Raw genomic sequence first — 23,918 nt, 5'->3', positions numbered from 1 at the left:
AAACACCTTTCACTTAACTCTTCCTTGATCACATATTGACTTAAGCGATGAAGTGCTAACTTGTTTTGCCCTTTCCCCACCGCGAACCACCGTATTAGAAGCCTAACACCACCATAACCACTTCGAGCCTCACCATCGGATTCATCTAGTTCTATTCCATTTAGAGCAAATTTTATCGTTCATAATAGATATATTCGAGTTGAAAGATTAGATACACATACAATTTTGAATTAAAAAAAGTATATACATACAATAAATTCAAAAGTTATACACCGTAAATGTAAATTAATTTTTCAGAGACAACTAATAAAAATGATTCATTTTTTATATCATTTCAAAAAAAACAGGGTTAAATGGAGTGACATAGCAAAAATTATTATTGTTATTAGTTGACTGTAAAAAAGTTATTCTTACAATATGAGGCATGCTCTTTTTTTTCTCACATAAAATTGTGCACAAATTGTTAAAAAAAATTCTGCACACAGAAACTCTCACTCACACTCACCAAAAAAAACCCTCACTCACACAAAAAGCTTGATTGTTAGTATTTTTTTTTATACATTTAATTTAATTTTATGGGCTAAGGGGTCTACGCGCATGCTGATTCCGTTGGACTTGGGCCACCCAGGGCAAAAATGTCTAGAAAAAGAAGAAAAAAAATAAAGTAGTGATGTTTTTGTCTTTTTAGTTATTACATGAAAAAAAGAAAAGAAGAACACTTTATAAGCTTTTTAAAGAATAAATACATTGTGTAAAAAAAAAGAAGAATAAATACATTGAAGATAATCACTCTTTTATTTTGCTTACATTTTAATTCGTTGAGCTTAAACTAAAAAATAAGAGTTTTTTTTTTTAAAGAAAGTAAATAGCTTGTATCTTCTTAATTTTTGACATAATACATATTTTACGTACCAAATATTTCATATGAGATATAAGTAGAAATCACTATTGCATTTTAAATTTTAATCACAGCGTTCAATACATCTCATCAAATGGTAAAAATGCTTAATTTTATTACTTTTCTAATAAATACTTTCACACATCAAATCAAATATTATAAAGCGAAGCAATTCAAGACAACAACAAACACATAAAAACCAACTTTTTTTCCTTCCAAATTTCAATATTGTATAAATTTTCAACGTGTACGACGTCCATCCGGATATTGAAATCCAATTCCCTCCATGGTGGCAATTGTGTTGATCATCCGTCTCTTGTACACCTCCAATAATTGTGATCGTTGAAGTTGCAAGCTCCTATGTTCGTCGATGTTTAAACGATTCTTTGTTATCCTCGACAATTTGTGGTGGCTCGACCCATGCCCACCACCACATCTACAACCACCACAGGAGTCCATTTTCGGGTACAAAAATTGTTTAGTGAAATTACTTGTTTTTCCCTCTTCTATTTGGCATGATCTTGTGCAATTTTGATTGTTATGCTTGAATATGGCTTCTTCAACTATTGTTGGACAATGCTCATCTTCATGATATTGGATATTTGAACACTTGTAGGAATTCATTGAGCTTGGAGAGCTTCCATCATCATTAATAAATAGATCTGCAAATATTATAGATCATAGGTGACACAATATAGTATGAGCAAATATATTTTAGATCATAGTACTAAAATTATGAGCTGTAAAATTCAAAAATTAAAATTAGTATTTTGATTCTTAGTTTATTTTTTTTTATTTAAGATTTTCTCAAAGATAAGACTTTTTTTTTGAGAAAAATTCTCAAATATACGACTCGAAGAGTATAGATGCGGAGATATCTCTTAAAAATAATAAAAAATTAATTATTTTTTATATTTATGAGTCGCCTCTCGACCAAGATCTGTAGGTACAAGGAAAAAAATCCTTAAGATTAGGAACAGAGACATGAACAGAGGCACTTTGAGTGGTGGTGGTGGAGTACTCACCACCATCGTCCGACCCGATTGACTTCCTTACTCTGAAAATATAAATACTTATTTCAAACTCAATTATCTTAGCTGGTAATTATTTAACTGACCTAATCAATTATTTTATAATCAATGACAAATATTAATTTAAAAAATTAACTCATTATTTATCAAAAAATATAAAAATAAAATTAACTCATCACTAATTCTCGTTACTTTAGTTAAAAAAATAAAAAATAAATCTTGTTATTAGTTACTAATTCTTGTGCAACAAATGAAGCAATATTTACTATTTAGTGTACATGTACCTTGATTCCATTCTTGAGGAAACAAGCCATGCTTCCCACAAAAGTGGGTCTTAGAGATAGACTTGGTGAGAGAATCATGAGGTGAAGAAGGACAAGATGATGACAAGACAAAAGGATTTTGGTTATTAACATCATCATCATCATCTTCTTCATAGTTAAAGCTATGTTGTAGTTGATTCTCACACTTACCATGAGTATCCATCCAAGTTGGAAATAATGTTGAAATCTCATTATCTATCATTGTAGCTATCTCTAATGGATCCAAGTGACTAATTTCAAGTTCTTCTACCATCTCCATTGCCACCTTAATAGCAGTGTCTTTTTTTGTGTCAAATGGAAAGAATATATGCCTTGTTTGCCCTGTATTTAAAAATCACTACAAATTTTAGGATTTTACTATAAGAAAAATTAAGGCATTTAAATCCGAATTTGGATCGTACTATCACAATTTACATCCACTCACATAGTTAGTACATCGATTATTATTGGATCGAGATCAGACGGTGTCTAAAAGTCAATGCAGATTGAGTTCTTAAAAACAATGAAATTAATACTGAGCCTGAAATTTAGATTGTCTAATCTCGATCCAACGGTCACTGTTGCACTGACTTCGTTAATGCGTAAAAATTGTGAAAAAGGAACCGAAGTTTCTAATATATGAGTGACAACTATTGAGGTTGCATCCGTCTTTCTTATTTTTAAATGTCATATTTTCTCCCTAAAGACTAAAGAGAGATATCCAAATTAATTTCAAGTGTTGAGAAGAAATTTTGCACACCTATTTCATCAGATATCCGCACTTTAAGGAAAATTGTGTTATTCTCTTCATTTATGGACCCAGTGATTGTCATATTTCTACTTGTTCGATCACCTATAGAAAGATGCTTAAATGTTTGATTTGTAGATAATGTTGTGCTTGGCAATGACAATTCAAGTTGTTCCTTGGCAAAAAATGGGTCCATCAATAGTTCTTTTGCTGATGGTCTCTTTGAGGCATGTGATAAACATCTTCCCACAAACCTTTGTGCTTCTAAATCTTTGATTTTGAAAAATGCATTTGGTAGCTTCCCCTAGTACATCAAATTAGACAAAGTTTGTGAATGAACTTGGATCAAATTAATGCTTTTGAAAATATAGTTAAGTCAAAGTGTGCTTTTTTTAAATTAAGCTTACCGCGGTTACTTTCTTGTATATTTGAGCTGGATTTGAGCACTCGCTGTATGGAAAATCAAGTGTAAACATCTCTATCATACACATCCCAAAAGAATATATATCTACAAGTTCATTGTATTTCTCTTCGTATAGTTCTGGTGCCATGAACTCCGGAGTACCTGATTATTGGTCACATCAAACATAATTTTTTAATTTATAAATATCTCACGGTCACCGGTCACTATAATCGGTACATCTTGACTGTATGGTATAGATCTAACAGCCAATACTTTGCTTTCACCATATCAATTTTCCAATACAAATTGTTCGATCTCAGACCAATGGTCAAGATGTGTTGATGCGGCGAGAGGCTTTACCCTTTACTAATTGCATAATTACCAAAACAAAAAAACGAGCAAGAGGCTTTTACCTATGACACTTTGAGCAACTTGGGATCTAGAAAGTATAGCTGCAAGACCTAAGTCACCAATCTTGACCTCTCCTTTATGGCCATTGACAAATATATTATCACATTTGAGGTCTCGATGTATCACGGGAGGATTATTGTTATGTAAATACTCCAAACCACTTAGAATCTGGCGCGCCCAATTCTTCAATGCTCGAATATCTACTTTGTTATACCTTTGCCTATATCTGTATAGGCGAAAATGTTATCGAAAAATCTAGATGACAAATTAAGTGCATGTTTAGTATTACAATAGGCTTGTCAGAATTACGGTGATTCAACGTAATTCTGGCAAACACAACTTATATATACTAAGTCTACAATAACATATAAGATGGATTAAGAAATATTGAATGGTTGGTTAGTTGATTACTCTCTAAGAGTGCCGGAGGTGAACAATTCAGTGATGAAGTTGAAGGTTTTTCCATTGATATCGATCCAAGAACCATAGAAGATCATCATGGACTTATGGTTGAGGTTCTTAAGAAGATGAACTTCGGAATAAAGGCGTTGAAGTTGATCCGGTGAATGAGAAACATCACCAAGTTTGACTTGGTTCCAAGCCACTTCAATCCCAAGGAACTCATCAAATGCTCTGTATACAGTTTTCATAGCTCCCCTGCCAAGAATGTCCTTGAACTACAAGCACCAAAAACATACTAATATTGAATACTGGATACACTTTTAATCAAAATTATCAGTGTAAAAAAAGCTAGTGTATCAAATTACATGTATATAGTAAAGTCCCCAGCTAGTAGATTTGTCTAGTGGTAATGGGTTTGGGTAGTATACATGAGGTTCTATGTTCGATTCTCATTGACTTCATTGTAAATAAATAAAAAGAGTTAAGTCCTTATGTCCCAACTTCCCAAGCCTATGGACCAAACTCAAATGAGAATCAAACATATGCTATTTAACTGCTTAAATTAGCTAATAGTAGAAATCAATGTTTTAAAATACGGTTATAGTTATGCGATCTCAATTGCGATTGGTTTAAAGTTGTGGAGACATAGAAAAACCCTAATACAATTGTCGAAGTTACACTCACAAACTTTTTGTACTCAACAAATTAGTTACCTTTTTGCATATCACATCAAACAGTAAAAAGAAAAAAAAATAATCATAACTCCATATATAAAAATGAGTATGATGAGAGAACTTACTCGACCGTATCGACCAGTTGGGTCAGTTTCAGCATATCCAAGGGGAGCCTTAATCTCACCTGAAGTGCAAAATCTCCCCTTGTACATAGTTTTAGACTTTTAGTGACTATATCACACAATTATGATTGTAGAATAATGTAGATAATAGAACTAAGAGGTTTAGTAACAAAATAATATAGTTATATATAATCTCAAGGGAGAAGACACCAAGTAATAATAGCCTTGAGTAGACAACAACACTAACACTAAACATTGTCATTGTCATTGTCATCATTTCAACAATTCCACGTGAAAATTTGTAGATGTGGGTTGTTAGCATTGGTGTAAGAGTGTCAAGAAGAAACTACAGGGGAGAAAAGAGAGACAGAGAGAGAGATAACACATATATTGGAGGACAAAGAAATCGTTTTGTATAAATCATACATGTGAGTAATTAAAGTTATAAAACAAATAATGTTTTATGAGTTATTATGATCTAGAATGTGACCACACACTACATAATTCGAATTATGAGTAAGAGGGTTTAATTAATTGTGTATGTATATAGGTGGTGCTTGGTGTAATATGAGATGATTGTAGACAAAGTGTGTTTGAAGAGAGTGAAGAGTCTCTTCAGAAAATGAAAAGACTACATAAAGTTATAGGAAAGTAACATAACATGGCTTATAAATTTGAAGAAAAGATGGACATGGTTTGATGAAAATATTTGTGGATATTAGAGCAAGGTTTTGATGTATGGGAAATATTATGGTAGGGAAAATAAGAGAGAATGGATTGCACATATACTTTTCATGGTGGTAGGGAAAAAAGAAAGGAAATAATGAGGACTTTAATTTGTATGAATTATGGATTGTGTAAGAAAGTTGGTGGGTGACTTGGAGAAAGATAGTGATGTTGGGTTATTAAGGAGTTTGGATGATCATCATATTGGACTTTTCCTTTTTTTTATTTTTTTATTTTTTGTCGTTTTAGTTTGATGGTGTTTGTTTTGATTTTATATCATACTTTTCCGTCTTGGTAAGGTGATTTTTTTCGCCTTGGTGCGGTGTTCATTTATTTTAGGTTGAAGGATTAAGTCAATCTAGTGGAAATCCAATCAATGACTTTAATGTCATCAATAATACAGATCCAGTTGAATGGATATTATGAAACTTCAATACAGTCGAAGCGACATTTATTGGGTACATTGATCGAGGGAGAAAGAAAATGTAACTTATAGACTAAAGTAAGTTCCTCTCTATTTGTTGGATCCACACTATTTAATATTTAAAAATTGAAATGTGTCTTTTCGACTTTTTTTTGTACAAGTTCTCTTTTTGACTTTAATTATAAGTAAATGCTTCGTTCTCATACTTTAGTGAATCCTCCGTCCCAAAATATAACTAAAAGTGTGTCAAACAAACTTGATGTATTTGGTTTAAAATTTGGACTAAATACATTTACATTTGTTGACTCACTTTTGCTTATATTTTTTTAGTATTATTTTTTTAGATGCCGAGTTTATTAGATACTATTATTAAAATAGGATCATGCTAACTAATATTCCTGTACACTAATTACGAAAACAAAAACAGAGTAAATTTAAATTGAAAATAATATTTTTTTTAATATTTGAAAAATATTGACTTGATTATACAAATTCTAAAATAATATAATATTACTATATTTGGTTGAGACTTATTTACCCCGAAAACATGAGTTAACATTTTCTATTAAAAAAATTATAAATAAGTGATATATGCGGATGAGACCCGGTTAAATACCTAAAATTACATTTCTTTATTATATATAGATCTAATCCTACCACCACAAAAATATTAAATTTCCATGTATTATTATTTTTTTTTCACCACTCGCATTTGGCAAACTGGATTGCCTAATCTGATTTGAGGTCAGTTCTGACATCAAGTGGTTTCAACCTCATTCCGATTGCAGTTGAAGGGAATGAAATTGTGATAATCTCTACCAAATCCAACGCTAATTACCACTGGACCAATTGATAATTTGGATGTACTATTATATTTATGTTCAAATAGACTCATGCAACTCTTTTAAGAGATGAAGAGAACTTGAAAGGGAATATATGATTGTCATAGTCAATGAATTGTGTGACTTCTGTCTATCTCCCACTTTGGATCCCAAGTGGTGTACTATGAATTTCTGATTTGCTCACTTTGTGGCAATAATGAAGTTAATGATGATGCTTTTGTCGACATATTGCAACGACAATTGTCCATGCATGCATAACCTTTGCCTTTGCTTTGTAGCTGTCAATGTAATCAACACCAACTTTGAATTGCTCTTGGCTATTTCTTCTAAAAGCGGAGACAACGGTTGCTGTTCTATGGTAGAGACTGGAGAAGTACTGTAAATCGTAAAGTAGACTACACACTGCGCAGGTAGAGAGATACATAAAAACAGTCAAAACTCTAACCAATTATTCAGAATTTTTAATTTCACATCAATATACACTTTGAATGAAAATGCGAGAAAGAGCATGAAAAATAATTCAAAATGTAAGAATTTTTTAGTTGTTTTAATTGGAAAAAATAATCTTTTACCAATGGTCCAATAGAACTAAATTTGGATTTGGATCTTTTAAATAAGTTATCGGGTTGGAGTCTTGTGGATGAATAAAAAGTGATTGAGAGGGAAGACTCTACTAAATGATCAATCAGGATCTTCGATGGAGATTACTCCCTCCGTCCCAAAATATAAGAACTACTTTGACTACTGCATATATATGCCAACGCACAATTTTGATTACTAATATATTTAATTATCTATTAGTAAAAATTATAAAAACTTGATATTTTGAAAATACTCATCAAAACAAATCAAACAAGATCTTATTTAAATCTATATACTATTAAAAAATATATGGTCAAAACAAGATAAGTGAATAGTATCATTTAGTCAAACTGGCTCTTATAAAATTGAACGGATGGAGTAATTATTAGCAAAGTCGATAAATACATCATACCAAGGCCGGTCTTTGAGAAGTGCAACCAGCTCTATGATGTGAGCCTCCATTTTTGAGGGCCTCAAAATATTTATTACATGGCTAGGTTACCTTATGATACTACGCCATACTTCTACATTCATACACATTTTGCTTTAATTTGTAGAAAAATAAGCTAGCTAGGTGCCTTATGTCGACGAAAACATGGTACCTTATTTAAATTACTACAATTTTTATGTCAATTACTTTTTCCAAATTTGAACTAGAATAATTTCGGAAAATGTATTCCGAAGTTTTTATACAACGAAAAATTCTATGTGCTGGTCATAGCTAGGCCCAATTCAAAGGCCCAACAAACATAGAGAACATCACACTCCAAAACGACGCAGAATGAACAATAATACGACACAGAACTCAACTTCGGAACCGAATCTTCTGAGTTCATAGTTCAATTGGTAGCTTCTATTAGTCAGCTATGGCTACAACCACCGTCAAACCGCTTCTTTCGCCACCGTCGCTACTACTACTACTTCTATTTTCGTCACTACTTTCGATCTCTATCGCTTACAAACCCGGTGACATAGTCCCTATGAGCCGCATGGGTCAATACCACTCCGTTCGTCTCTTCAATCATTTTTTTCGCTATTCTACAATACTCTCTTGTTCTCTTCATTCTCATACGACACCGTTTCATCTATCTTTTCTTTCAAATTGCAGTCGAGAACCGTGTGGCAGGATCTCATTGGTCGCCATTGTCCCATCTTCGCAGTGAATCGTGAGGTGCGCGTCTTCTAGTTTTGTCAAATTAGGGTTTTGTTTTTGTTATTTCTTATTTCTTAATTTATCTAATTTTATTTATTTTTTGTTGTATAATTATTGTGATTTTAATTAATTTTCTATTTGAATTGGATTTTGCAGGTTTTGATACCTATACCTAAGCCAACTGGTTACACTGGAGCTGATCCGTATAAATTGTGAGAAATTTGTTTCAATAAAATGTTTGAATTTGCTTGATTTATATTAATTTTCATTTTAATTAAACTGAAAATTGTTTTCGTTCAAAATGCACTAAGCAAGAAGTAGTAGTTAAAACTCTTTGGGAGAGTTTGCCACCCATTTGGGTCCCATAAGACCCGAGGGGTTAGTCTCTGCAGTTGCGCACGGAGAATACCCAGTTTACAACAAACAAAAAAAAGTAGTAGTTTGATAAAAAAAGGTATTTGATTCAGATGCATCAACTTGAGATTCTAATTAAGGATCTATATACTGTGGATATGTACTAGGTCGTCTAAGACTGTGTTTGCTGTGGTTCTCTATAAATGAATGTTTTGTTATAGTTCTAACTTATGAATGTCGATTGACTGTTTGGGTTTTCGATTGGACTGTAATTAGGATGGAAAAATAGATAAAATAAAGTATGGTGAAAATGTGTGTCAAATCAGAGGCTGTAGAGCTTCTTAATTAATTAGTTGAGTGATTTGCTAGTAAGAGATGGTGTTTTCCTTGTAGTGTGGATTGGTGAGACGTGTCGGTAAAAATGGAATGCTCATAGTAGGAAATTAAAGGAATAACTAATCGATGAAATGAAATTTTCGGCTGTTGTACCAAATTATGCAATATGGGGGAGAATTTTGTTGTTTTCTGATTTTTTGTGACTTTCTTGTCTCTTCTCTTAAATTGAAGAAGAAATTTTGGTTATGATTTTTTATTTTAAATAAATGTATATGCAGATCATTTCAAGTTGGAAGGGAGAAGTTTTATATCCCATGGCTTCTAGTGGTAAATCGGAAAAGTACAGAGGTTCCAATGATTGATATAGAACTGGTAATGACATGTTAAAGATAGGTCATTTACTTCTAGTAGTGCAATTCAGCCAATTATTGCACTGGATTATATGAGTTAGTAAGTGCTAAACAGTAAAATAGACATTTGGAAAGGGATTAACTGGAATTTTTATGTCGTGCAGAAATATTCAGGAAGTGATTTGCTTGGTGTTACTGCAAAAGTTGTTGATATGCCACATCACTGTACGTTGTTCTTCTCAATTTATAAAAATGTAATTAAGTTCTTTATGTACTCTTTACTGGGTAATGACATGCTGCAACAATATTATTATTAGCTTTTGCATGTGAGTGATGGGCCACCGACCTATGTTTATAGGAGAGGAATTAATCAAAATGATGTGCCTATCAGTAGAGAAGGCCTGTTACAGTATTAGTAGAGGATACATGGTATGAGCTGAGAGGGAAAGGGACATTGCAGGATCAGAGGAAGACTAGGAGACCTTTTGCGAGGAAAGGGGTTAGGACAGTGTTTGCGTTTTAAAGCCCTGTTTTCTTCTGTTCCTTTATTTTGTTGGTATACAGGTTTTGAAGTCTCCATTGGAGTTAATATCTATGTTGTTAATATCGGATAGCAGCCGGACTCCGAAACAGCTATAGAGGTATAACAGATAGCGGGATAGCCGCTATTGCAAAGACTAAATTCAATATACAAACTAAACATAAATTCGAACAGGATATGTAAATACTCAAATATAGCAAAATACAAAAAATAAAAGGGGTAATCTTAGTAATTATAATTAACTTTTGCTATTTTCATTTACATTAAAAATCAAAACCCGATATAACTTAACTACTAATTAAAGTTCTAAAAGTTATCAAAATCACAAATGAATAGAGAAGAACAGCAGTAAAGGAAACCAATAGAACAGAGAAGAACAGTGGGCTTGACACACAGAAGTAGAAATGTAGGGCATGTCTGTTGGCACGCCGAAGAAAAAGGAGAAACAGTGCTTTGCAGAAAAACAGTAGCAGAACAGGCTCACGCTCATGAAGAAGAATTAAATAGGTCACTTAAAATAATACAAAATGACCAATAAACCCTTAAAAAAATAAACATAACCGTTAAAAAAGGTATATATGGAGATTTTGCAAGCAAAGCTTAAAGGCAGATTCTAACCTGCGATTTAGACGCAATTCCCGGCTGTGAGCTGCACCTCTTGAACGCAGTTATCCAGCTGATTGTGTTGCAGTGGAGCTCCCCTTTTTGGCCCTAGAATTGCTAGCTTTGTTTTTCCTTCGCAAAATGTATAAGCCAAGTCTTGTTCTGGTTAATAACAAGAGCCCATTAGCCGATGAAAACAAATAAGAGACATTTTGTTTATTATAGCGGAGTTTTTCAATTCAACCGAAACTCCGAAGTTAGATTCGTGGATGCCCCACACCAGGGGAAATCCCGGCACCTTGCCGTCGTTTCATGATCGTGTGTGAAAACTGTGCGATTTTTTTTTTGAAACGGACAATGTTAGTAATTATTTGTTGGGTTAGAGTTTTTTTTCTCCTTTGTCCGGATTTGAACCCAGGATCTCCAACTCCATAAACCATTAACACAAACTTGTTGAGCTATTCACCCCACTCCGTGAAAGCTGCACGATTGTCAACATAGGTTAATATTCAGTAGAACATTTTTGGTGTGTGCAACTGAGCTACATTATCTTTAAGTAAATTTCTGTTGAAATTTAGATTCTATCTTCAATGACATTCTGCCGATGTTCTCCTGATATGTGCTGGAAATGTCAAAATCTGTGCTTGTATACTGCTTGTGGATCTTAAAGCTTTTTTATTTAATGTTCCTAAGGTTTATTTGAAATTTATCAACATTTTATTTTTATTGTTCATTTTCTCCTAAATTTGTGTTCATTTAATGAATTACAAATAAGTCAATACCTTAGACTTTGGTAAATACCAATATACCATTAGTCATATACATTTAAGAGAAACTTTAGGTAGTATTTACCTAAGCTATGCTATTATAACATACTTTTATTTTTAAGCTTTTATTGTTCTAAAACATTTGTGTTGGATTTACAGATGTTGAAGTTCATCCTGATATCCGTAAACACTTTTGGGATGCTCAGCATTGGCCAAAACATATACTTGCCCGATACACATGGTTGGTGTTATTTGATTTTATTTATTTTGAACTCAATTTATTGCTATGAAGCATCTGCCATTTGGTGGGGATTATAATGCCCAGACTTTTGATTATATTTGCAATCTTGTTTTGCCAGTAGTGTTATTCAACTGGATTTTTATTTGAGTTGTGTTACACTAGTACATGACCGTAATGCTGTGATCGACCTGTGAATATGCAAGACAAGATAGGATTAGGAATTTAGGAGTGAAAGTATTAGAGTGGTAGAGTCTCCTTAGATGGTTTGGACATATGTGGAGAGGACTTATCATTAAGGAGGGTATAATAGATTAAAGATGTTTCACTAGTTAAATATAAAGAGAGACCAAAGAAACCTAATAGGAAACTCATTAAGAATATTTAGATATAATTTGTTTGTCCTTAGACGTGATTTATGATAAGAACACCGGTATTGTTTGAGTAGGCGGAAACCTCATTGGAAAAGGTTTTCATTGTTGTTTTTGCGTTACGATGCACTAGTACATGAGTTCTGGTCAAATCTTAAAGAGTAGTGGTCAGCATTTTTTTTGCAAAATCAGTTAACATTTTCCACAAGTCAAAATAACATCTTAAAACCTTTTTTCTTAATGTCTTAGCAAACATGTTGGAAAGTAAGGGGTAGTTCTTGTGGCACAGTTACTGTCACTACACATCATATCTTTTGTTCTTTACTTTTGGTTTGCAATGTACAAATCTTGATGATACTGTCAATTGTCTTCCATTTATTTACATGTAGGCTCTAAATGCATCTAAATTTTCAACAACACTTTTCCTGAAGACCTTAATAACATTCTCAGTTCCTAAAATTGGAGTGCTTTTTAAGCATCAGAATTATCACACACTCAAATGTTTTGGATCAGTTAGTGATGGATGTATGAACTTTCTTTAACTATTAGCATTTGAACTTTGAATGATACGCTATAGATATTCAGCATTCTCATTTAAACTTTGTATATTATAGCTTGTAGAAAAATTGCTAAGTATGCATTCTGAAATATTTCAGGAAGGAACATTCCGAGATAGATGTAACTTCAGGATTTTTTGTTCTGTTTGGTTCAGGTAAATAAATATCATTCTTACTTTTATTGATATACTTATAAAGATAGGGTATCTTGTTAGCTTGGTATCTTGTTAGCTTTCATTTTGTTCTTGCAATATGTTAGCTTTTAGTGTTAGCTTTCATGGACGAGTGGGTGTTTTGATAACTCATTTGTTTTATGTTTTGTAAAGGCGCTTCTAAAGCAAACCATGAAAAATTATCACTCACCACCATTCTATATCTTATTCTTTTAAATAAACTGCTTAAATTTCAATATATTCAACGTCTGGCCCGGACACATCAGTTTGGTGATTACAGATATACCTGCAGCACAACTTTGTTTTTACTATTAATTTGACTGATATGATTTTAAGGTGATTTTAGATATTGATTGAAATTACTTGAAACATTATATTTCAAAGCAAGGAGGCTTGATCACATTCTAAATGAACTAAGTTGCATTTTACCTATAGAATACATTTTTGTTGCTACTGTTTATTAATAATGTCCATTGGATATATCCAGGGCTCTTGCTGTCTTTCATCCTCTCAATCTATACATTGCAATCTTCGCGTGACAAATTGGAAAGGTATTTTATTCTTTGTTCAAGGTTGTAGAAAACAACTTTTTTGTTGGTCTATTAACAACCATAATTTCTTGGTCTTGAATATCCAGATTCGTAAGGGAAACGGTTGTAGAAAGCAGCATCCCTGTTGGAGAGATAGCAAAAGTTGAATGATGCTTACCTAATGTCATTAACAAGGTCAGTTGGAAGTGGGAAGTTGTTCTTGCATTATGCATACACAACTAAGAACCAGTCGTTTCTTTTCTTGATGGAGGTGGGCGTGAAATGGAGTGGGTTGATTTTATCAAGGACAAGGGATGTGTTGTAAGTAACAGAAAATGTTGATATTCAATATATTACAATTCATATGGAAGGCTGGATTTGTAACATTGTATTAGGTTAAAAATGCTTGAAAGGCTATACAAAAACAAATCAAAACATAGCATATTAAGTTTAAACTCTTTTATCATTGAACTTAATTTCATTATTGAATTTTGCTCGTCTTGAGATGGTTATGGACTGCCGGCCAAGTGTGGAGAAAATGGAAATAATAGAAAATGGAGAGGATTTTAACTCAGCCTAAGTGATTCACTGCAAATCATTACTGTAGAAACTGTTATTTATGTAAATTGATGACCACATCTCACTCGTCTCTCCGAAGATCTCGCATTGCGTTTGCCGGTTGGTTAGAGTCTCTCTCTATCGTCTCCCAGTTTCTATCTTCTTAGACAAGATTCTCAATATTATTTCTTATTGTTGTTGATTGTGTTGCTGTGTATTTCCTTGATTTCTTGATTGTGTTGGTATTGATTTATTGAACTTGTCACCATCGCATAAAAAAAATGATGAAGATTAGAAAAATTGACATTGTTTCAAGAGGAAAAGTTTATTAGAATGAAAGAGATGAAGAAATGTAATTCCTACATTTGAACATGTAACACTCCAAGAATTGAAGTTGAAGAAATGACAACTTCTACTATATTTGTTAGCGTTCTAAGAATTGAAGAATTTAACAACTATTCAAGAACTATGCTCATGCTTAGTTATAACTAAAAAGTCTGAAATTTACTCCGTCTTATCATGTCTCTTCCGATTTTTCTAGCAACAACTGATAGATCTTTTTTAGCAATGAAATTTATCAAGAGTAAGTTGAAAAATAAGATGAATGCTGATTTTCTAGCAGATAGCATGTCAGTTGATATTGAAAGGAAAATTGTTGCCAGTAAGGGTGGACAGTGGGCGGATATAGGCGATTCAGGCCCAAAGTTGTCACACGGTCTAAACCGCAGAGTTGAAAAATAAGGCCCAATGCACCCGTAAAACGAAGAACGGTTTTTACGGGTTTGAGTTTGCGGTTTAAGCGGGTTGTCGGGCGGTTTGAAGCAGTTAGACATAATAAAATAAAATAAAATAAAATAAAATAAAAACAATAACAAACCTAAAATTTGGATATTATATCCAGAAAATATGGAACCAGACATGAGAGAATTATGAAACAAACACAAAAGGAAAGTCTTAAAAACCCTAAATCGACGTAAAAAGTAAGAAAAAAAAAATTAAAATCTCAAATAAAATTAAAATATAACCTTTGATGTCAATGAAGTTAAACAAACAAGATGAAAACTGATCAAGTTTTGGGTTTCAAAATGTTTTAGTCTCCGTGGGTTTGAGGTGAAGTGAGAAAGTGTGAAGAGGAGACGTGAGAAGAGCTTAGATTCGGCGTTTTGATTTACTCATGCGGGCGAATTTCGGGTATCGTCGGTTCAATTTTCTCTACACGAACTCACCCGTAACAACACAGTCTAAACCGAATTTTTCAACCCGCTAACCCGCGACCCATTATAAACCGCCCAAATCTCTAATTTTTGGGCGGCTTTTTACCCAGCCCGTACAACTCATTGAAAAAAGGCATATGCATGTATTCAAGAACAACAGGTTGATGGAGACCTATAGTCTCGAATCAAAAGTGAACGGCCCATCAGAATCCAAAAATTGATGGAGCAATGGTAGAGTGAAAATTTAGGCAAATAAGTCACAGCTCGCAGTTCATCTCCAAACAGTCAACACCAATGCGGAAGCGGTCTACCATGAAGGTGTGAAAACACAAGAAGGGGGGTTGAATTGTGTTTTGAGGTAAACTAAATTTTTTTCGAAGTTTAAGCTTTGTTCAAGATAGCAGCGGATAACACAAGACAAACACAATATTAAAGAGATCAGAGAGAGAGAGAAAAGACACAAGCAATTTTATCCTGGTTCCTCTCACAAATCGAGAGTAGTCCAGTCCCTTTGCACTTCCAAGGGATTTCCACTATAATCAGACAAGATTACAAATGCTCAAGCACACAACAAGAGACTTCTACACAATGCTCAAGCACACAACAAGAGACTTCTCAAACTTAAGAATAAATAAAGTTTGTTGTGATAATACAAAGCACTAATGAAACCTTAGAGCTAAAATACAATGAGTAGATACAGACTTCAAAGTATTTTTGATATGAATGAGATTCAAAGGTTCAGAGGTTAAGTGCTTGTAATATCGAAGTGAGTGTTCAAAGGATAGATAATGTATTCGTCAAAGGATCTTTTCAATTGGAGTGTTGTTTATATAGTCAAGTAGTACGCTCCATGTGAAGATGATCGTTGTGCAAGGATCAGGTAGCCAGCTAAGTTTGACTGAGCAGTCTGAAGATGAAAACAACATGTCATACCAAAGTGATAGTGAATTTCCTCTACTTTGTCACTCCATGAAGTGTTTATACTAAACAGAGAAACTTTCACAGTTTGACTCAACGCTCAACCATCATTGGAATAAGGTTGATAAGCTTGATTATCCATTTTGAATTCCTTATACCATATCCAAGTAAGATCCTTTTAACTTGGCTCCAACGTTCTCTGAATTTGACTGTCATGAAAGCAACTTATCATTGCACAGAGAACTAAACATTCTGAAGACTTCTAGCTTCTGAAGTACTATTGCTTCAGAGCCAAAGGTCTCTCAGATCATCCTTGCTTCTGAATCCTTTCTCAGAGCATGTTTGTTTTCTTTAGAACTTAAGGTTATCAGAATTTACTTATAATAAATATGCACACTAGTTTAAAATGTTAGTGCTTCCGATTGTTCATTTAATACTTATTGTTATCATCAAAACTTATAGATTTAAAATTCGGGGCTTTAGAACCAATTTTGTTCCAACATACCAGATACAAAGAAACTTGCAAATCTCAGCAGGTTTGGAAACACCATCTGAGACTCAAAAAAGAATCCTACAAATCTCAACAGATTTTTAACCGCTAAGAAAATCACGTATCGAAGAAAGCCAATTAATTAGACACAACATCAACCACACACCAGCGGCGCATATCCAACACCTCCATGTCAACACCTCGCCACAACACCCCCACATCACCTCCATCTCAGAACCGTCACAGCCACCACTTCCTTCACACCACCACCCCTCTTAACACCAACATCCACTAAAACCGAACCTCAACCCAAAAAAGAAGAGGTTCTTGGAGATTTACATACCACCCTTAAGAAGATGAAGAAAACAACATCATCAGTAGCTGATGAGCCACAAACACCATCAAAACACAGACGATGAGCCACCCTACATCACATCACTACCTCAGCCACCGACGATAACCATCAAAACCTCAGCAGCCACCAAAAGGCAAAGCAGACAATATCTAAAAAATGCAATATTGTGGACTTGATGTTGAAATACCAAAATCATATTTTGGGTAAAAATTATATGTATTATTTCAATATAATTATAATTATTTATTATTAATTTATTATATAAAAAATAATAATTTACTACATATTTGTCACGAGGAAAAATAGAAAGAGAAGAGAGAGAAAACGGTGATACATGTCCGTACATAGTGCCCCAAAATCAAATCATACATATCCAAAAACATCAACCAAACAAAAACCCAAACCCAATATCTGAGGCTGCCGCGTCCGCCAAAAACCATCTCTTTTCTTTTTTCAATGTTCTCCACGTGTCTCCTTTTCATTCGCTTTCACTTTCTTTTTTCTTTTTCTTTTTCTTTTTTTCCCTCACGCACATTACCATTATTAGTCCACACGCACGCACCCATAACATAAAAGAACATTATATTATACTCCATAGAATATCTTCTTTTTCTTCTTCAATCAATCTTCTCCATCCAAATTTATTCTTCAAATTTCATCTCTTCTATGTTACAAATTCATCACCTTCAAGAAACTTATGTAACTAACTCTATGGTTTGTATTTTTTTTTTTTTTTTTTTTTCATTTTTCAACTGCCAAATTTCTAGGAAATTTATTTATTTATTTATATATTTATTAATTAATATTCTTTAGTAAGATACTTTTTTTATTTTTTAATATTTTATAATATTATTGTTTTGTTTCTTTAGATGAACTGCACCGAAAGGTCTTTGTGCTTGTAACTGAAGAGTTTGAAACAAGGGACATATGCAAGCTACTTTTCAGGGTAGGAGAAAGAAGAAATTTATTATGGATTATTTTAATGTTTATCTATGATGATGTAATAATATTTATTAATAATAAAGTTTGCGTTTTTATTTTATTTATTTATTTATTATTATTGTCTTTGGTTGGTAAAGTTTGAATTTTGAACAAGTTATAGCTCTAAGATGCTTTTGGGGTTTCATTTGTAGAAAACAAGTTTTGTTTTTGTTTTGTCAAAAAATTTTGTGGGTAACAATTGAAATGAGGAATTGGGGTATAGTTTAAGGTTGTTGCAGAATGAGTTTCAGAAACAGGAACATTGAAGTGGAAGAGAGGGAATGTGAAAAATCAGTGTTGGGGACAAATGGGTCATTAACAAGTACTACACAGTTTACAATTGATGAGAATCTTCTAGTTGACCCTAAATTGCTCTTTATTGGTTCCAAAATTGGTGAAGGAGCTCATGGAAAAGTTTATCAAGGAAGGTTAGTGGTAAAGCCTTGGATGTATGATATCATATTTTGGATTTTTTTTTTATGGGAATATTTTTATATAATATAGTTTTCATAATGATGTTAATATTTGCCTCATTAGTTAGAGAAATTTCTCTATTTTGGTGTTTTGGATGAATGCTAAATTAGAAGTCAATGTTTGTTATTATGGTTAATATTTCAGTTAAAAATTGGTTCTGTTTTGTTGTTGTGTTGTGTAATGACTGTGTGAGTGAGTGGTTGTTTGTTCAAGACGTGAATAACTAGATGTCACAAATTTCAACCAAGGGGCATGAGCTTAAGTGGTTAATGAGCTCTAGCTAAGGACAAATAGTTCGAGAAAACCCGAGTTTGAGTCTTGGCTGGAACAATCCTTGGCCAGACTTTTTTTGGCGTTAACCCTTTGGTTCCCAAGGGAAATGGGCTCCGGTAATCCAGAGTTCAGCCGCGAGGTAAGTAAAGCCTGACCAAGAATTGTTCTTACCACGAATCGAACTCGGGTTCTCCCGAACGATTCGTCTTAGGGGGAGCTCATTAACCACTTGAATCCAATGTCTTGGTTATCCTTGGCCAGACTTTACTTACCTTACTAGGGCCCTTTTTACCCTGAGATCCAAAGGGTTAAAAACAAAAAAAAGATGTCCCAAGTTTCACTATTTGAGTGTGGGGTTTCTGTTTTCTACTGATTTGACATGTCTTGGTTCTACAATAATAAGGTCATTTATATGCTGTTGATTGATTATAACTGACTTAATGATTTACCAGATATGTAGATCAAATTGTTGCTATCAAAGTTCTGCAGCGTGGGAGCACCTCAGAAGAAAGAGCTTCGCTTGAAAATCGTTTTGCACGGGAAGTTAATATGATGTCTCGTGTCCACCATGACAATCTTGTAAAGGTAGTAAATGCCATCAAAGCATATGTATCTATGTGAAGTATGCTATAGTGTATTCACTGTATTGTCCTTTGTGCTAGCATGTGATTGTTGGTTTCCTCTGATAGAAGATAATGATATCATTAAGTTGATTTTTATTTTCTTCTGGTTATTATTTTGCAGTTTATCGGAGCATGTAAGGATCCTCTAATGGTGATAGTTACAGAGCTATTACCTGGGATGTCACTGCGAAAATACTTGACGAGTATCCGTCCTAATCCATTAGACATTCACGTGGCTATAAACTTTGCCCTTGATATTGCTCGAGCGATGGATTGGCTTCATGCTAACGGGATCATCCATAGAGATCTAAAACCTGGTATTCCTATGATATGTAGTAGAAATTTATTATGAACACGAGATAAATTTTATGTAAATGTTTTGTTATTGATTTCATGGCATTAGCTTTTTGCATTAATGGTAGAATATTAATTTAAGGTATATACCGAGGAGTTCTAAACTTAATAAGTGATATGTTTTTGAAACTGTCACAATGCAGACAATCTGTTGCTTACAGCAAATCAGAAGTCTGTAAAACTTGCAGATTTTGGTCTTGCAAGAGAAGAATCGGTGACCGAAATGATGACTGCAGAAACAGGAACATACCGATGGATGGCACCAGAGGTATGCCGTCTTTTTGGAACGCGATTTTAATTTTTCATTGACAACTATCGAAAAATGTGCTCCGGAGGGTTCAATGATGATCGCACTTTATAATGTATCATTAGTAAATTCTTGTATCCTGTAATTTATGCAATACAAATTTAGGACACTCTAGGCCACTGACTTCTTTGCATTAAAAATGAATTTTAGATTTCTTGACAATACTTTGTATCTGTAGAATTTCTATTGACAGTTCATGTTTTTGCAGTTGTACAGTACTGTAACATTGCGTCAAGGAGAGAAAAAGCACTATAACAACAAGGTTGATGTGTATAGCTTCGGAATTGTTTTGTGGGAGCTACTAACAAATCGGATGCCTTTTGAAGGAATGTCTAATTTACAGGCTGCTTATGCTGCTGCCTTCAAGGTATTCAATTCGAAATTACCGATTGCTTATTCATCAGTCATCAGTCAGCTGGTTATATTTTTGCTATAAGTTAGAAATGTTGATACAAATTTCTCTACCATGATCTAAGGTAGTTGTAATAGACCTTATTACCTTAATGTTGATACAATTTTGCCTACGTCTCTGACTGCAGAGTAGCTGCAGTGCCTTTCTATAAATCAAGATTAGGGTTATACTTTGCAACTTGTGTTTATTTTTTGGGTTTTCACCACCAGTATCCGGCCCACTTGACCGCTCAATCCGGTTTGGGGGTCAGTTCTGGCATCGATTGGTTCCAGCCCCCTCCTGATCGCAATTGCGGGGGATCGAACCGTGGTCCTCCCTACCAAGTCTAGCTTGAAACTTGCGTTTAAATACTACTATTGTTTAGTTTACAAGATTAACCATGAATCAGACCCAACACTTACCTTAATCATGTTATACATGTTGAAGGATTAAATTTAATATATTAGTATGCACACTTTCAAAGCTGTTTTTTTGGATGTTATTAGAATGTTTCTATTTGTTAATCATGAAATGGTTTGCATTTGAGATTGCAGCAAGAGAGGCCAAAAATTCCAGATGATATATCACCTGATCTTGCTTTTATCATACAATCATGCTGGGTTGAAGATCCGAACATGAGACCAAGCTTTAGTCAGATCATCCGAATGCTCAACGCGTTTCTCTTCACACTCTCACCAGTATCTCCTCCCTTGCCAGAACCCGACAATGAGCCTGAGGCGGCAACAACGAGTAATGGGACCATTACTGAGTTTTCTGCCCGGAACAAAGGAAAGTTTGCTTTTCTTCGCCAGTTGTTTACTTCAAAAAGGATAAAAAACTAACAGTAAGTGCTAAACCGTTTACCATTCCATTTTGCTACAGTATATAAATTTTAGTACATTCATTGAGTAACCTCTAAGCAGAAAGTTGTAACAATTTCCACAAAAGAATAGAATGTTGTTTATAGACTTTTTGAAAAAGCAAGGTAAAACAAAAAGGATTGTTTACATTACACTATCTAATTGAACTTGTTGTAAAGGAACACATTGGTTTAGCATTTCATGTGTCGAGAATTAAATGTTATTTTTAATGTGTCGAGTAATTCGTTGTAAAGTTGGTGTATGCAAAGGGTATTGAAAGGTTAGCTTATGCTTGATTGGTTTCATTAGTTAAAAAATGACAGCAACGTATATTGCGCTACTGCTGCATTCGGTGGATTCGAATCTCAGTCCCTATATATTACAACGTCTCTACCAACCGAGTCATGCTCACGGGGTATTAGATGGTTTTTATCTTTATATAGTTAGTTTCAGACTTTCAGTTCCTTGTTTACATAATTTTTCAATTGAGTAAACTTGGTCCCATTGTTAATGTTATGCTCAATTGCTAATAGAATGTTAGCATATTCCTTTAGCAATTAAAAGAAATATTGACAAACAAAATTTGGCTTCTATTTTTGTGGCTTCTATTTTTTTGTTGTAAAAGTCGTGGCTTCTAATTATCCACGTTATCTTTTGAAAAGAATAATCAAAGACAAAAAGAAAAGAAACATCAAGACAAAATATGCATCTTTTTTGGACAATAGTGCGGTCTTGATACCTAAGGTCAGATTTAACCTTTTGTTCTCAGATTTCACTATTATTTTGTTGTTGCAAATAGTGACACTCCAAATTTATATTCACCACTTTTAATTTCTAATCTTATCTTATTATCTTGTCCTTTTGTGGCAACTTGGTCACTTATACTTCATATTTTATTTATTGATTATTCTATATTTTATTAAGTGAGTGCTATATTTGAGTTCTCGTAGCATTTTATCAAGAATATTATGATAGGATTTCATCTAAAAAACAGAATATTATGATAGGATACCTGAGTTCTATGGCTGGAGGATGATATTGTAAATTGTTTTCCAGTCCGTTTAAGGAGTCGAATCCCTATAATAGTGCAAAACATGCCATTCTTTTATTAACTCTGGTTTCCGAGAGAATATCTTAGTGCAAAACAGAATATCTTAGTTTAGTATGCTATTTTTCCACATTAAGTCATTATTATTGTTGAATCCTTTGAGGTCAAATTTGTAAAACGACGAGCGAATATGTTGAATCCTAATAACTCTATGAAAAGTTGGCGTATTTTCGAGTCGATTCCTCGTTATATTGAGAACTATTTTATTAATGAAATGAATTAAGCGTCATTGTCAGAAAAAAAATATGCAATGATTAGATAATTAAAAAATAATAAAATTATAAATAAAATTGTTTTTTAATCGGCCAAAATCATTAATTAATCATTAGTATTTATGTCCTTTACCGGAACTTGTATCCTTTTATACCTTAACACTTTTAACGCTTAATTTAAACCAATTGAACTACCTATCTCACCTCTATAAAGTATAATTGTTTAAATAAAAGAAAATTAAATAAAAAAGTTTCATCAAAACTTAGTATTACACACACATATATTTTTGAAATAGTCTTATTATGGTATGACAGCACCATGGTTAATTTGGGATACCAGATGTGAAGGCATGATCTCTATAGCATATTTGTCACACCTCAAAATATAGACAAAAGAAACACCTAATGAATCATATTGACCATCAATATCTATGGTTTACCGATTTTCATGAACCAAAACAACAACTACAAAAGACATCAAAATAACATCAAAATATCCATAAACATCTTTAATTAATTGATTCATTGCATACCAATTTTCAATTAAATTTGCTAGCCATCATCATCCCTTCAAGATCTTAATAATTTTTTAATTGTAAATGATGGCTAGCTCAAAGGTTATGAAATACAATAACATTGCACTCATAATATGCATAGCATTAATGTGTGCACCATTGCGATCTACGGCACTTACTTGTTGTGATTTGAAACGTGCTTTTGATGCATGCAGAGAGTATTCAATAAATGGTGGAACTTGTGTACCAAAAGATTGTTGTTTCGAAGCTTTGAACGTTAGAAACATGATCATGAGTAATCATAAAGATACCGTCGATGCTTGCCATTGTATTCTCGATGCTGCCGGTAAACTCCCTAATATCAATGGTACCGCTTTTGCACATATTCCTGAAGGTTGCGGAATTCACTTGCCCTTCAATTTCCATATCGGCATGAATTGCCAAAGGTACAATATCTTTACTAATTATTACGTGATTAGTTGTCGAATTCATTAGTAAACATTAATAAAGTGCATTACATAATCAAATTAACGTAACTTTAACATGCGTTTTGATACGATAAAAATGAGTTGACGACAAATAAGTTAGCTGATAGAGGATAAATTTAGTTTCGATAATAAATAAACTAGTTGATATTGTTCAAAGTTTTCGATAAACTTAACGGTTATATTAGGTAATAAATATAAAATAATATAAAAAGCGATTGAAATTGCAACGGTGAGCCTCCTTTGTGGCTCAGGGTGGCAA

The 23,918-nt window shown here is 33.4% G+C and overlaps 3 protein-coding genes across 6 annotated transcripts; 2 read left to right on the top strand and 1 right to left on the bottom strand.

The window, feature by feature from the left end:
• Positions 1-968: 968 nt before the first annotated feature.
• LOC123891281 (probable serine/threonine-protein kinase WNK5) lies at positions 969-5,083 on the bottom strand. Of its 2 annotated transcripts, none has more exons than XM_045941121.1 (7): positions 4,995-5,083; positions 4,205-4,470; positions 3,796-4,019; positions 3,387-3,544; positions 2,992-3,283; positions 2,214-2,573; positions 969-1,560 (listed from the first exon to the last, which is right to left on the bottom strand). In XM_045941121.1, the coding sequence occupies exons 1-7, from the start codon at positions 5,079-5,081 to the stop codon at positions 1,139-1,141; spliced, it is 1,809 nt and encodes a 602-aa protein (XP_045797077.1). In that variant the 5' UTR covers positions 5,082-5,083; the 3' UTR covers positions 969-1,138. The 2 variants fall into 2 exon arrangements, with proteins under 2 accessions (XP_045797077.1, XP_045797076.1); XM_045941120.1 differs by having other exon boundaries at positions 2,403-2,573.
• Positions 5,084-8,365: 3,282 nt separating this feature from the next.
• On the top strand, positions 8,366-14,027 carry LOC123892442. Its single transcript, XM_045942223.1, has 9 exons — positions 8,366-8,572; positions 8,674-8,736; positions 8,875-8,930; positions 9,687-9,780; positions 9,923-9,983; positions 11,829-11,910; positions 12,935-12,990; positions 13,496-13,559; positions 13,646-14,027. Exons 1-9 carry the CDS (start codon positions 8,432-8,434, stop codon positions 13,707-13,709), a joined length of 681 nt encoding a protein of 226 aa, XP_045798179.1. The 5' UTR covers positions 8,366-8,431; the 3' UTR covers positions 13,710-14,027.
• Positions 14,028-17,623: 3,596 nt separating this feature from the next.
• Positions 17,624-21,571, top strand: LOC123890479 (serine/threonine-protein kinase STY13-like). Of its 3 annotated transcripts, none has more exons than XM_045940086.1 (8): positions 17,624-17,787; positions 17,943-18,019; positions 18,278-18,482; positions 19,254-19,386; positions 19,546-19,741; positions 19,922-20,046; positions 20,294-20,452; positions 21,031-21,571. In XM_045940086.1, exons 3-8 carry the CDS (start codon positions 18,295-18,297, stop codon positions 21,316-21,318), a joined length of 1,089 nt encoding a protein of 362 aa, XP_045796042.1. In that variant the 5' UTR covers positions 17,624-17,787; positions 17,943-18,019; positions 18,278-18,294; the 3' UTR covers positions 21,319-21,571. The 3 variants fall into 3 exon arrangements, with proteins under 3 accessions (XP_045796042.1, XP_045796044.1, XP_045796043.1); XM_045940087.1 differs by having other exon boundaries at positions 17,626-17,787; positions 18,294-18,482; XM_045940088.1 differs by having other exon boundaries at positions 17,625-17,787; positions 17,943-18,482; positions 21,024-21,571.
• The last annotated feature ends 2,347 nt before the right edge of the window (positions 21,572-23,918 follow it).

Source organism: Trifolium pratense, linkage group LG6 (assembly GCF_020283565.1).
Source record: "Trifolium pratense cultivar HEN17-A07 linkage group LG6, ARS_RC_1.1, whole genome shotgun sequence".
NCBI classification, from domain to species: domain Eukaryota; kingdom Viridiplantae; phylum Streptophyta; class Magnoliopsida; order Fabales; family Fabaceae; genus Trifolium; species Trifolium pratense.
Note: the sequence above shows the minus strand (reverse complement) of the source record. Positions and strands in the feature narration are given on the sequence as shown.